Genomic DNA, 15,038 nt, shown 5'->3' on the forward strand with positions numbered 1-15,038 from the left:
CAGAACCAGGGCAGCCTTTAGGCTCCTCGTGAATTTCAACAGCATCAGCTCTTGCCTGCTCGGTTTTTGACAAATGTCCGAGACGACAAGGTGTCGTACAACCCTCGAGCGTGGCATCTCTCATTTCACACTCAGGAGCTGCTCCGGTGCTTGGCCGTCTTCTGTCAATGATGGTGACACGGAACCATAACTGGCGTGGCCCAGAGGGTGGGCCCTGCTTTAGCATGGGGGTGGGGGGCAGAGGATGGGGCTGAGATAGTTTCTTCTCAGCCTCAGCCTCTTCTGTTGGCAGCTGCAACCACAGAGCTTCCTCCAACACTATGCCCAACGGCCAGGGATGCCCCTATCTGTTTTATGAAAAGACGGCTTCTAGAACGTGGAGAATGTGCTCTTTGGGAATATGATGTGTGTTCTGTCCATTTCAGCATAGCACTGAGGTTGTTGAAATAACCACATCCTCCAGTGACGTGTCACAGTGGCCATTTGCCTAGTAGAGGCTCTGAAAAGTCCTGTAATAATAGCTGTTAATAACAACTAAGGTTTGTTGAGTACTACTTAGTCTGTGCAGATACCGCTTTAAACATTTTTATGTGTATTTTCTCTTTTTCTCCACAAAACAACCCTGTAAAGTGAGTTCTCTTATCCTATTTTATAGATGAGGGTTTTGAGACTTAGAGAGGCAAAGGAACTTGTCCTAGTTCACACAGCTAGTAAGTGACACAGCTGAGGTTTGAATCTAGACAGTTTGGCTCCCAAACCTGCGCTCTAAACAGCTCCAGAGAAAGTGGTTTAATTTTTCCAGTCTAGCTGTGCTCTCACCTATTTGGCCAAAGTACCGTTTGTCGTGAAATACCTCTTGCCATCCTGCAGGAAACACTTGCAATGTATTGATCTGAGTCTAGGGTTGAGTCTCCACTGAAGTTATTGGAGAGACCCCCTTGCAAGAGCAGTGTGGTGAGATGACGGACGGACAGCAGAAAAGAGCAGGAGAAGGAGAAGTACTTGGGACAGGGAGATGCTTCTGACATCAGACTCCTGCACCCACAGACTAGTTGAACCACTTGTTTGCTCTGTGACCTTGAGTAAGTTACTTAACCTCTCTGAGCTTTAGTTTCTTTATCTGTAACATTGAGACAATAAAATGGCACACTTCACGGGATTTTTAATACGGATGAAATGAAATCGTGCCTATCAAAGAAGGATTAGAAGCAGGAGGTCTGGTATTCACTGCCCAGTTTCAGGGTTTTCCTCATTTTCTTCACTGTCTTCCTGTAGGTTTGAAGAGGTTGTGAATTGTGTTACCATATTTCAAAGTTACTATACACATATCAAAAAATACTCATGGAGTACCTGTTATATTTGCAAGATTGCAGTTGGTTCCGAAGGGGGCCTTTGCCCGGCAAGAACTTCTCTTCATGGTGAGATGGCCACGTCTGAAAAGTGCAGTGAAGTTGTGGGTTAACAGCACAGATCCTGGAACCAGACTGCGTGGGTTCCTCTACCACTAGCTCTAATAATAGCTACTAATAACTTCTGAGGTGTAGGGAGTACTTGAGCAAGCTTCTCAACCTCCCCATGTTCCCATTTCTTCATCTGTGAAACAGTCTGTTTCATAGGATGGTGTATTAGTTTGCTTGGGCTGCCAAAACAAATGACCACAAACTTGGGGGTTTTAAAACAACAGAAGTTTATTCTCTCACAGTTCTGGAGGCCGGAAGTCCAAAATCAGGGTACTGCCAGGGCTTGCTCTTTCTGGAGGCTCTGAGACAGCATCTGTTCCATGCCTTTCCCGTAACTTCGGGGGCTACCTGGAATTCTTGGTGTTCCTTGGCTGGGAGCTTCGTGATTCCAGTCTCTGCCTTCAACTTCACGTGGCCACCTCTCTCGTCTGTTTCTGTGCCTTTTCCTTTTCTGTCTCTTATAAAGACACTCACCATTGGATCTAAACCCCACTCTAATTCAGAATGTGGCCTTCCAAATAAGGTCACATTCTGAGGTTCTAGATGGATGTATCTTTTGAAGGGATGCCATTCGACTCACTGTAGATGGTGTAGAGTTAAAATGTATAAATCACGTAAGATACTGGCAAGAATAGAGTAAGAGCTGCTGGTGTAATTATGATGATGATATTATTATGACTTCTGTTTTCAAGTTCAAAGCTAATATGGTAGTGGTGGTTGTTAGTATTATTGTTTTTATTATTTAGTTCAATTCAGGAATGGGGACATGTCACGAGGCAAAGAGTGTTCCTCATTCCAACTCTGGACTTCTCCCTACACCTTCTGGGGGTTGGTGCTGGGAAGCTAAGCACAGGGGAGACTGTAGTCTGTGGACATCTGGCCAAGGTGGGGGGACGTGAGCCATTGAGGGTCCTTGATCTGAAGAATTTTACAAGAATCACACAGTGACACAGCCCTGGGTAGTGTTCTGACTGGTGGGAGCTCTGCAAAGAGATTGGAATTCAAAGAGGCCAAAGATGGTGCTACTCGCAAGGAGGTTTCTCTTCCTGGCCTGGGCCTGGGTGTGGCCGTGAGCGTGGACATGAGGCGCTGAGGCTGGAGAAACACTGCACACAGAAATTGACCACACGTAGTTGGACAGAGAAAAGGAGAGAGTTCAAGACAACCCTGAGCGTTCAAACCCAGGAGACCAGATGGCCCGGGAAGCATCCAGCCTCCTAGAATCTGTCCTAAGAAATCACTGCATCAGTGACCAAGAGGGCTTCGTGGCCCTGACAGGTCTGGTTGTCTGCCCGATTATTGTCATAGCATTGTTTGTAATAAAAAAGGAAACAAACTAAATATACATCAGTGGAGAGCTGGTTAAGTACATTGTGATGTATCTGTATAGTGGGACGATACACAGTACTTTTTAACAAAGGTGTGGGCAATGAGGGGTAACAAGGAAAGGTATCCATGTGCCAAAATATCTGTATAGCATGAAGAAAAGTGTGTGTGCGAGCACTGAGAATAGTTGTGATAGATCTACACCCTGCGTCAGCAAACTGTGGCCAGTGGGCCAAATGTGACCCTACTGCCTGTTTTTAAAAATAAAGTTTGGGCTGGGCAAGGTGGCTCATGCCTGTAATCCTAGCACTCTGGGAGGCCGAGGCGGGTGGATCATTTGAGCTCAGGAGTTCAAGACCAGCCTGAGCAAGAGTGAGACCTCATCTCTACTAAAAATAGAAAGAAATTATGTGGACAACTAAAAATATATACAGAAAAAAAATTAGCCAGGCATAGTGGCACATCCCTATAGTCCCAGCTACTCGGGAGGCTGAGGCAGGAGGATTGCTTGAGCCCAGGAGTTTGAGGTTGCTGTGAGCTAGGCTGACACCACGGCACTCTAGCCCGGGCAACACAGTGAGACTCTGTCTCAAAAAATAAAGAAATAAATAACAAAATAAAATAAAAATTAAAAAAAAAGTTTTATTGGGATACAACCACACTCGTTCATGAACATACTGTCTGTTATCATTTTTATGCTACCTATAGCCCCCAGAGCACAAAATGTTTACTCTCTGGTCCCTGAGAGGAAAAGTTTGCCAACTCCCAGTCTATACCAAACTGTGAACTGTGTTTTTATCTAGTGGAATTCTAGTAGGTTTGGGAAGGGGGAGGCATTTTGTCTGCCTGGAATATTTCTATGTTACTTTATTTTTAATAATTAGCATAGAATTTTATAATCAGAAATAAAGTTCAATTTGGGAAAATTGGGGGGAAAGGCATGCAGAACTCATACTGCCTGCTTTTGAGACTGAACTATAAAGCTCCAGTTACCAACACACTCTTACATAGGTATATAGCCCAATCAGACAGAATAGAGAGTCTAGAAATAGACACAGACTTGGAGGTGCCAAGGTAATTCAACAGGAAAGGACAGGCTTTTCAACAAATGGTGCTGGAAACATTGGATATCTAAATGAAGAGACTAAAAAAAAAAAAAAACTTGATTTTACCTTGTACCATAAACAAAAATTAACTTGCAGTGGATCATAGATATCAATGTAGGAACTAAAGCTATAAAACTTCTTCTAAGCAAAGATTTAGGGGAGGATTCTTTAAATAGAATACAAAAAGAAAAACCACAAACCATTACGAAAGAGTTGATGCAAAGGACTTCATAAAAAAAAATTTTTTAAACTTCTCTTTGAAAAGACACGGTCAAGAAAATGAAAAGATAGACCACAGACTGGGAGAAAATATTTGCAAAACACACTTGTGATAAAGGACTTGTGTCCCAGAACATATGAAGTACTCACACTGGTCAAACAATCCAGTTTTTTAAAATGGGCAAAGATTTGAATAAACCCTCATCAAAGAAGATACACAGTGGCAAATCAGCACATGAACATACGCTCAACATCATTAATCATTAGGAATTGCTAATTGAAACCTCCGTGACATACCTCTACCTATTAGGATGGCTAAAATTAAAAAGACAGCTATTACTAAGTGCTGACAAGGATGCAGGACAACCGAGACGCTCATGTGTTGCTGCCGGTGGGGATGCAAAATGCTATAGTGACTTTGAAGAACAGGGGGACAGTTTCTTCTAAATTTAAAATGCACTTCCCATGTGACCCAGAAATCTCAATCCTAGGTATGCCCAAGAAATGTGAAAATACATGTCAGCACAAAGATCTGTATTCCTGAAACTGGAAACAGCCTAGTACCTTCCTCCCTCAGCTTGTGAATTGATGAACACATTGTGATACATCCATGTAACTGAATACTAAGCAGGGTTAAAAAGGAACAAAATATTAACACTTGAAGAAACACAGAGGAATCTCAGAAGCAGTGTGCTAAGTGAAAGAAGCCAGACACAACAGGCTGCGTACTGTGTGTTTCCACTTATATGACTTTCTGGAAAAAGTGAAGCCATTTGGACAGAAGACAGACCAGTGGTTTCCAGTGACTGGTGGTGAGCACAAAAGAACCTTTGTGGAGGATGGAGAGGTTCTACATCTTCATCGTGGAGGTGGCCATGCAACTGTTTCATTTTGTTAAAATTCATCTAACGGTACATTTTTAAAGGGCAGATTTTATTGTGTGTAAGTTACACCCCAATAAACCTGACTTTTAAAATATTTAATCTGGAGAAAAATAAACTTTAAAAAAAAAAAAGGCATGCAGGATTTTTTCCAAAGGGTGAGGAGGAGTCAGTTTGAGGGGCAGTGAATATTCCAGAACAGGAATTCTGGACCCAAGAGGTCAGGCTGGAGGCTTTAAGAGCCGTCCTCAGGGAATCACCAGTCAGTAAGGGATCTTCTAGTGCGTATAGGACAGTGAGGCCTGAACCCCAAGGAGCCCCACATCTACAGAGAGCAGGAAAGGAAACAACTAAGCAACTTAGCTGGGCATGGAATCTTCCAGAAATATTGTATATGTTCTCTAATAAACTAACCTGGCTTTTTTTCCCCTCTTATCACGATATCTTTCAGATTGTTCCAAATCCCTATATGCAGAACTGCCTTAATTTTTTAAGTAGGTGTGGTATTGTATGGATACACCATAATTTATTTAGCCAGGCTGCAATTGATAGGCATTTGGATTGTTTCTGATACATTTTGCTGTTCCAAACAATAATTCCATGAATGCTCGTATTAAAAACTCATTTCTCATTTGTGTGGGCATATCCGTTACTCTCAAGAGAGGCGTCGCTGTGTCAAAGAATGTGTACGTTTTTTATTTTAATATATATTGTTAACCCCCCACCCACCACCACCACCCTGGGTTTGTTACCAGTTTCCCTTCCACCAGCCGCGCCTGAATATCTATATGCCAAGTGCAAACATACCTGTTTGCCCAAGACGTGGTCAGCAAAATATGAGATCAAACTTTGCCTTTGCCAATCGGATAGGCAAAAAATGGTATCCGATAGGAAATTAATTTGCATCTGGAGGAGAAGATTTTTTTTGGAAGCGAAAAAAAAAACACCAAGTCACAAGTGTCAGCTGCTTTAGCGCTTCTGCCAGTCCAGACAGCACCTCTGGGTGAATTAATAAAAGGCGCTCCTCCTCAAGACACTTGGCTGCCATCTGCTAGACAACTGTCGTGGTAACTAAACAAATGCGTGATGACTTTGAGGTGAAGGACACCCCTGGAGTGGAGCAGAACACAGCCTGCTCCACCACAGGCGGCCACGGAGCCACCAGCAGGTTTGTCAGTATAGTGGTCTCTGGGTAGTAACCAGATTGCCTGAAATTAATGCGGGAGAAGCCGGAGAAGCGGCAAACACAGGACAGGAATTCAAGATGCTTGACAGGGGCACAGGAGGGCATCAGCTTGAGGGACGGCCAGAATAAATGGAAACTTCATTATCCATGGATTATGCACTTGGAACGTAGGTCCCAGGCAACTCTGATATTAGTCATTTGGCCAGCGGGCTCATTAAGCTCTTAAGAAAAGTGGGCCTAAGTTAATGAATTAATACAAGATGACATTTTACACACAGAGCAAAAACGAGACCAGGCACCGCTGAGTTACGCAACATCATAATTTCTCAAGCAAATGTGATCTCTGCATCTCGCCTGCCAAAGGGAGGCTGCTTTCTGAGACATCAGTGAGACCGTGGAGTTCCACAGACATTTTATGTTCTGTGCATTTTAAAGGGCTCCCACCCATATTCTTAAAACCTCAAGTGTTTACGCAGAAGTCAGCGTTTTAACATCTCCGGACCGTTTGTTTTCTCTGTGAAAATCTACCCACTTTCCTCCTTTAAGAAACACATCTCACTGGAATGAACTCAGGCAATCCTTATCCTCTCCCCATTCTCCAAAAGGTGGCTCCCCCAGCTTCGACCACTGGTCCAGAAAAGTTGGTGAGGACAACGGCAAGAGTGTGAACGCTGAGAACTGGCATTAACTGGTGACGGATGGTGACAAATGCTGGTGATGGTTGCACAACAATGTACGTGCACCTACTGCCACTGAAGTGTATTTAAAAATGGTTAAAATGGAAAATTTATGTTATGTGTATTTTATCATAATAATTTAAAAAAAAAACCTAGCATTACAGAGTGCAAACCCTTGCCAGGCACTGTGCTTGGCACTTGTGTGTTTATCGTGCCTTACCCGCCCAGTAATCCGGGAGATGCGGGTGCTGCTATTTACCCAGCACCACCGCCATTTCACAGACGAGGAAACTGAGGCTCATACGAGTCATATAACTCGCTTGAGCTCAAACGGCTAGAAGTGATGGCTTCAAGATTCGACCCCAAGGCTCCGTGACTCTGCAGCTGTGTGCGAGATAACACAATGAAGGTATTTTAGTTGAAGCCTGAATTCTGAAACATACACACACAAGCCCCCACCCAGCTTTTACTTATTTAAGCAGAGAGCAGACAGCACTCCAGCAGAGTCCCTGAGTGACAGCTTATTGTCTTCAGAAAAATCCAAAACCGCCTCCCTCCCTTAACCGTTCTGCAGTACGATTCTGCCTTTCGGCTCGATTCGTGTTTGTTTCTTTCTGTGCAGATGAATCACTGAAACAAAGACCACCAGGGATTTGGAACAGCTTCCGTAGCTTTTAGTCCACGTATGGGTGTGGCTAGAAAGAAAATTTAACACATAGAGCCAGGAGCTTGAGGGGGAGAGGTTTTCACTTGTCTGAGATTGGGATTATTTGGGGAATCAGGAAAGAAGTTAGTGTGTTTCGCAGCTTGTGGGTTTTTGAAGGAGAGATTTCCTGGCTCCTCTGCTTACTTCATATGTGGCTTTAGACAAGTTATTAATAATTCACCTCTCTGAGAACACTAGGAATAACAGTAGTGCCTACTTTACCAGGGCAAATAAACAGATTTTTTTTTCATGGAGTTGTGCGCATTTATTGAGTGCCTACGAGGTACCAGGCACATCCTACACCCTGGGGATGAAGGAAGCAGCTGAACCGCTACTGATGAGGGATTGAGTAAAGCACTTACCCTGTGCCAGGGCGGAGGACACGAGTCACCAGTGGTCGCTGCCGCTGCTACTTCACATCTACGTTTGGTCCCTGGGGACCCACTGAAACCCTCACTGCTTCACGGGTGGAACAAACACAGGGTTGTGGGCACCAGATTTGCTCACGTGGTTGCATTTAGATGATTCTTCCAGCTAAGGCCACACAGTGGATAGTTGTATTTCTTCCACAAAGACGAGGGGCCACTGCAGTTTCCTGTGCCCGCCTGGACCTTACTGTGGCTGCCAGGTGTGTCCTACTGCCTGGAAAGCTCCTTACCTGAATACTTTAAGTGTGGCCCATTAGCACATGGGGGGAGGACGATATTAGCAACCTGCAGGGGTGGCACTGCTAGAGCCGGTTCCCCTTGGCCCCAGGAACAGGGAGGCAGAGTCATTGAGGCTGCAAAAAGGCAAAGGAGTTTATTGGCTAGCTCAAGCTAGGGTCCAAGTCCCAGAGCACCAACGTAGTGGCCTCTCCATGAACTAGGACCCTGCCCTGGGGTAAAGGTTAAGCTTTTATACTTTTCTGTATGCTAGTCTGCACACGACACACTAGTCTGCACACGACACACTAGTCTGCACACGACACACTGGTCTGCACACGACACACTAGTCTGCACACGACACACTGGTCTGCACACGACACACTGGTCTGCACACGACATACTGGTCTGCACTCCATCCTCCTTTAGTTTATTTGTTCTTTTAGAAGTGGCTGATCGCGTTGGCTCCTGATTGGTTGACTCTAAGCTTCGGGCTTTTCGTGACTGCGCCAGTTGTAGTTAACGTCATTTAGGGGAAGAGGAGGGTCTCCGGGGAGGCGGGGGGGGGGGGGGGGGGGGTGCTGTTGTTGCATACCTTCTAGTTTTTGGTTACAAGCGATACTAGGAACACACGCCCTGCACAAGCCTTCATGCGCTGATCATGTCTTGCCCTTCTTATCTACTTAGTTGGTTGGAGGGCCCTTGGACTCTCCAGCCCTTTATCAGGAAGTAACTTGCAGTTACGTCCCCAGGGCCTTGTTTTCCTTAACTTTAGTGAAGCCTGCCATGGCTCCACTTAAGCTAAGCACCAAGCCAGCAAGCCATATATACAGAAGCAGAACTAGGCTGTTAGCTTCTCACATCCAGGAAGCCTAGCCTATCATGGAGTTACCCTTGCTCTTATACCTGTTTTTCATTCTGATTAACTATATTTATCAAACAACTAAAAGCAAGCACAGTCACAGAAGCAAATAGCATCAGTTAGAATCAAAAAGAACACACATTTTCCTACTATCAATTCCTGTTCTTCAGCACGTGTCTCAGACTTTCACCCTACGACCTCTGAGGAAATGTCCGCAGGTTGCCTAACAGGTCTTGCTGGGTGCTACAGAGCAGAGTATTGGGGCAAAGCTCTGAAGTCAGACCCCCCCTGTTCAAATCACACACAGCTCCAAACTGTGTGGCTTCGGTCAGGGGATCCGACCTCTCTGAGCTTCATTTTGCTCGTGTTACAAAGAGGGGATTACAATGCCTACTTCATGGAGTTGTTATGGAGCAAGATGTGACAATACAGCACCTATGTGCATGTGTTGAACACACACTTACGTAGCACAGTGTGTCAGCCGTTGTCCTGAGTGCTTGATGATTGTTGACACGTTCATATCTGCAGACGCCCGGAGTGCTGGGACTGTCACTTTTCCATTTTGAAAGAGGATGGCACTTTCCAAAGGGCACACAGCTTGTAAATTGAGGGGCTGGGATTTGAATCTGGGGTGGCTGCAGGGTCCATGCTGTTAGCCTGTGCTGTGCTGATCTCTCAAAAGCTCCACGTCGGGCCTGGTGTAAAATAGATGCTCTGTACACACGAGGAGCCCCAAAGGCACCCACCTGTCTTTCTCAGGTGTGTTGTATTACAAATGCCACAGGAACTCTCACTCCTATTCCTGGGGAGTGACATTTCCTGGGGCTGACTTTTTGAAACAACTTTGTGAAGGTATCATTTGCATTCCATAAAATTTACCCATTTAAAGTGTGCAATTCAATGATTTTTCATAAATTTACCAGTTTGTACAACCATCACCATAATCCAGTTTTAGAACATTCCCGTCACCCCGACGAGATCCCTCATACCCATTCACAGTTAATCCCGTTCCCTCTCTAGCCCCAGGCAGCCACTAATCTACCTTCTGCCTTGATAAATTTGCCTTTCCTGGACATTTCATATAAATGGGATCATACAATATGTGATCTTTTGTGTTTGGCTTATTTTACTGCCTAATGTTTTTGATGTTTATCCATATCATCGCATGTATCAGTATTTGTTACCTTTTATGGCCGAATAATACTCCATTGTATGGATATACCTCATTTTGTTTATCCATTTACCAGGGGGTAGACATCTGGGTGGTTTCCACTTTTTGAGTATTGTGAATAGTGTCGTTATGAATGTTTGCATGCAAGTCCTGGGGCTGCCTGGAAGGCACAAAGAGAGCCAGACTGCTAACCCTTTCTCTTGTCCTCTCTTCTGTCCGGGTTTCCCAGAACCAGGCAGCGGACAGGTGTTTGTGACATCAGAGAACCAGCTCGTGTACTACCCCAGCATCACTTACGCCATCATCGGCAGCTCTGTCATCTTCGTGCTGGTGGTGGCCCTGCTGGCGCTGGTCTTGCACCACCAGCGAAAGCGGAACAACCTCATGACACTGCCCGTGCACCGGCTGCAGCACCCTGTGCTGCTCTCCCGCCTGGTGGTCCTCGACCACCCCCACCACTGCAACGTCACCTACAACGTCAACAACGGCATCCAGTACGTGGCCAGCCAGGCCGAGCAGAATGCGTCAGAAGTGGGCTCCCCGCCCTCCTACTCTGAGGCCCTGCTGGACCAAAGGTGCGTGATGGGTGGAAGAGATTGAGGGGAAGGGAGGTCGTGTAATGCGGGGAGAATATGTGCGCGTGCCTGGGGTCCTAGGTGTTGCCAACAGCCTGGTTCAGCTGCTGTGGGCAGTAGCAGCGTCTGACATTTACGGAATCCTTGCAAAATGCTCCCCCTTGTATCATCTCATTTAATCCTCTCAGTCACCCACTGAGGGAGGTTCTATATTTGCCTCCATTTTACAGATGAGGAAACTGAGGCTCTGGGGTGTTAAGTTACTTGTCTGAGGATGGACAGGATCCTGGCCGACTCGGAGGCCTGTTCCTCCTGGGAATGCCACAATGGCACATGTTCAGGCCACTGGCTAGCTCTGGGCCCCACCTGCCACCACACAACAGTGCTCAGTGCGGATGAGAGGTTTGGTTAGTATCTGTTGAATGAATGGATAAGCCAATGAGTGAATGAATGAGAGAATAAATAAGTTCCTTAACGTTGCTTGGCTTCAACTATAAAATAAAGAATGTGGAATAGAGCACTCTCAGGCTTTTTTAAAGCAGTAGAGTCCTCATTACAGATGGAATTATATGAAAAACCCCAAAATATAAAGCCAAAAAGCAGAGTTCTGTAGCCAAAGCAGTTAGTGGACTTAAATCCTGCCCGGCGTCCCTTTTTCCCTGAGCCCGGGACACAAACTGTGCATGGCAATAGGCATTTTTGCAGGCCGTGTTCGCAGGGTGACTGGGCTCTCGCTTGGACCCTCTCCAGTGGCAGCTCTTATATTATTTAATCTTCATTTTTCCTCCTCATTGAAGATAAACAAAAATTCAGGGGCCAGCGAGGGGGTGGCACTTAAGGATCTCTCTGCAAATAAGTGTAGGGATGCAGGACCTCCGTCACCTGATAGAGTCCCCACTCCTAACCTCTCCCTTTGCACCGTCCGGTGCAGGGTAAGGCTACGAGTGCCGAATCTGGAGACAGAATGCCTGGGTTCAAATCCTAGCATTGATGTTCAGTAGTTATTTCTCATCCTGGGCAAGACATTTAATGTCCCGGTGCCTCAGTTTCCTCACCAGTACAACAGGCATAAAAATAAAGCCCACCTCGTAGCATACCTGTGAGCATTAAATAAAGTAACAAACGGAAGGTGCACGGCCAAGTTCCCAGCTCACAGTAAGCCTTCCGTACATAAAAGCTAAAAAATAGAATGTCTTTTCTGTTAAATACGTTCATTTCAAGCCCGTTCTACAGATAGAGACCGAGGTGTTGAGAGGGTGTCCTCTCACGTACCCCAGTTGGCAGCCAGGAAGAGTGGGCTTTCAGTGAGAACCTCAAATTCTGTTACCCATCAAAGGCCCAGCCGAACCCCCGGCACGGCTGCTTGGCCGGGGGCTTCTGGCCGGTGGGGCAGAGCGACTCCGCCAAACCACCCGGGTCGGGCTGAGGGACTTGCGTGACAACCTCGTTCTGGGTCCACCCCGAGGATGTGGTTCTGGCCCTGCCCGGTTGTCATGGGCCAGCCAGAGCCCCTTTGTCTTGTTTCAAACCGCTGGTTTTCCTGGTCCTTGAATTACCTTTGTACTTGGAGGGAAAAAAGAAATCTCATTTCTCTGCTGGGAGCATCACCTCCAAAATGGGCTGAAGTTGGCTGGTCTTGGCTCTAATGTGCTCTTTTCTCCCTCCTCTCCCCGCTGCCCCTGCCACCCCAACCTGCTGTCCCCATCGCAGGCCCGCGTGGTACGACCTCCCTCCGCCACCCTACTCTTCCGACACGGAGTCTCTGAACCAAGCGGACCTGCCCCCCTACCGCTCCCGGTCGGGGAGTGCAGACAGTGCCAGCTCCCAGGCAGCCAGCAGCCTCCTGAGCGTGGAGGACACGGGCCACAGCCCGGGGCAGCCCAGCCCACGAGAGGACACTGCCGAGCCCAGGGACTCTGCGCCCAGCCGGGGCACTGAACAAGTATAAATTCCAGTTATTCCAAAGTCCATATGGGTTAATCTGCTCTGACTTGTTACCATTCTAACAACCTGTGTGCATGGGAAGCTCTTTAAGCACCTGTAAGGGTGTCTCAAGTTGCAATTTGGGGTGTCAGCTCTCTCTCGAGTCCCCTTGTCCCCGAGATTTCAGGGGTGTGTTTTAGAGGGCGACTTGGCATTTTTCTGGCCCTTCTGTTGACATGATCTGTTGTTCATCTTTTCTGGGAAGTCACTCTTCCTTCGAGACCCAGGATCACAGCCTCATGTTTCACATCACTCTTCCGTTTCTGTTGGGCAGGCAGGAGGACAGAATGGGATTTAAGTAGATTTGCAGAAAGCGGTGTTTCTGCGCTGTGTTGGATGCTCAGAAGGGCAGAAGACACCGGACCAGACTTTCTCAGCTGGGCTGCTGCCTTACCACGGTTTAGGATTTAGGTTGGATGACTACCAGGAGGCCATCACCGCCTTACACGATCCTGTATGCTGCCCTCGCTTCAGCGGAGGCAGTTGCCAAAGAAAACTTTTGACATGAGAAACACCCTTCAGCAATCAGCAGTGTCATTTTGGTTTTGTGGAGGACTCTGAAACTGTCTACCCCAGATAGATTCCGACTTTAGAATTTTGCCCAAGAGTCTTCATTTTGAGAGCTTTTTCCAGCAATGTATCTCATCAGCCTCGTCCCAGATTAGGCAGGGAGGCCCTGCCATGAGTTTACACAAGTTCTCAGCTCCTGAAATGCAGGCTGCCGAGAGCCTTGGCTTCATAGTCACTACCCTGGTTTCTGGACTGTCACCCTCCCAGCTGACCTGCCTGTAGCCAAGGAATAAGGACCTGACTTGTGTTGACCAAAAATCTGATCTGGCCCTTCGTGCCTGTAAACCACACCCAGCCCGTCTTGCTCGTTCGTGCAGCTTCAACACTAGCCTCTGAAGTTCCCTTAACACTTGCAAGTTTATTTTACCTGTGCATTTGGACTTGAGGACGTTGGTTTCTAACATACGTGAGAGCCATGTTCAGTACCTCCTGTGAGAGTTCCTGGCTCCCTGCACTGCGCACGCTCCTCTTCCCAGGGTCCCAGGACCAGCACCCCTCAATACGATTAGACTTAGGGTCAGGGTTAGAGTTGGGGTCAAGGTCAGGGTCAGACCTATCCTAACATCCCAGTAGTTTCTCCTCTGAGACACATGGTAGTAGGCAATTTGGAGTCAAGATTTTCCATTTGGATTTTTAAGAAAATCTTTTAGAAATGCATTTGAAACAGTGTGTTTGTTTTTTCCCTTCTAGTTAAGGGACTATTTATATGTGTATAGCAAAGCTGTCTCTTTTTTTGTTTTTCCTTTAGCAAGGTCCAAAGAAAGATGCAAAAGGAGATGACGCCTTTGTCCCGCCCAGCCCCATGATAACAAGTCACTCCAGACTAACCTGTGTGCCAGACATCTGTGCGTTGTTGCACTTTGAGGTTATTATTTATCGAGTTCTTGAAGGATGCAGAAAGAGGGACTCATCTCTGCCTCAGTCCGTAGTTTCTATGTCTGTGCCCTCGCTGTCCTCTTTCTCTGTGCCCAGCCAGCCATAGGGCCCACCTCCCTGAGGGAAGAATGGGTAAAAAAACTTAGGCTTTATTTGGCAAGAAACCACACTGACAGATGAGAGCTAAAACTGGAACCAGGTGGAGCCACTCCGGGCAGCTGTCTCCCATTCAAGGCTTCTTTCCACAGCCGCAGAAATGTTCAGTAACCTGTTTGATGCTAATTAAAACAGCCTGCAGGAAGGGGGATGAAGTGGCATTCAATGATCCTGTTCTGTAGACTTTTCTTTTGTTAACCAGATCCCAAGTTTGTTACAGGAAAGTTAGCCACTTGGTCTTTTGTTGTGTGTGGGGTTTTTTGGTTTTGTTTTTTTTTTTTTTTCCCCCAAGTAAAGGAAAAGAACCTAGTTGCTTGTATCTTTCATTTTTAAAATAGCACTTGAGTTATTTTCTGAGTAATCCAATAAAGAAAGAACTTTGATGGCAGCCAGAATGTGCTAGGAACTCTGGCTGAACATTTCATCTCCTGTGAGTCAGAAGGGCTTTGTTTCTCCCTTTGATGGGCCCTTGCTTCTTTCTGGTGCTCTGGAAGTTGTTTAGAGGAAAAGATTCTAATTTTAATTAATTGTGCAGTGAGTTAATCTCACGCGCTTTTCTGCTTCCAGGCATCTTAGGAAAAACAAATGGTTTTAGTAGATAAGGGAAGCCTATTAATGTTGTTTTTTAAAACAAACACAG

The 15,038-nt window shown here is 46.3% G+C and overlaps 1 protein-coding gene across 1 annotated transcript in view; it reads left to right on the forward strand.

Annotated features, from left to right (window-relative positions):
• Window positions 1-14,745, forward strand: part of LDLRAD3 (low density lipoprotein receptor class A domain containing 3) — a 162,159-nt gene extending 147,414 nt beyond the window's left edge. The window contains exons 4-5 of the mRNA XM_069469823.1: window positions 10,468-10,813; window positions 12,524-14,745. Of these exons, the coding sequence (XP_069325924.1) occupies window positions 10,468-10,813; window positions 12,524-12,761 (584 nt within the window). The 3' untranslated portion in view covers window positions 12,762-14,745. The remainder of the gene's footprint in view (window positions 1-10,467; window positions 10,814-12,523) is intronic.
• Window positions 14,746-15,038: the final 293 nt, after the last annotated feature.

Source organism: Eulemur rufifrons, chromosome 6 (genome assembly GCF_041146395.1).
Source record: "Eulemur rufifrons isolate Redbay chromosome 6, OSU_ERuf_1, whole genome shotgun sequence".
Taxonomy (NCBI): domain Eukaryota; kingdom Metazoa; phylum Chordata; class Mammalia; order Primates; family Lemuridae; genus Eulemur; species Eulemur rufifrons.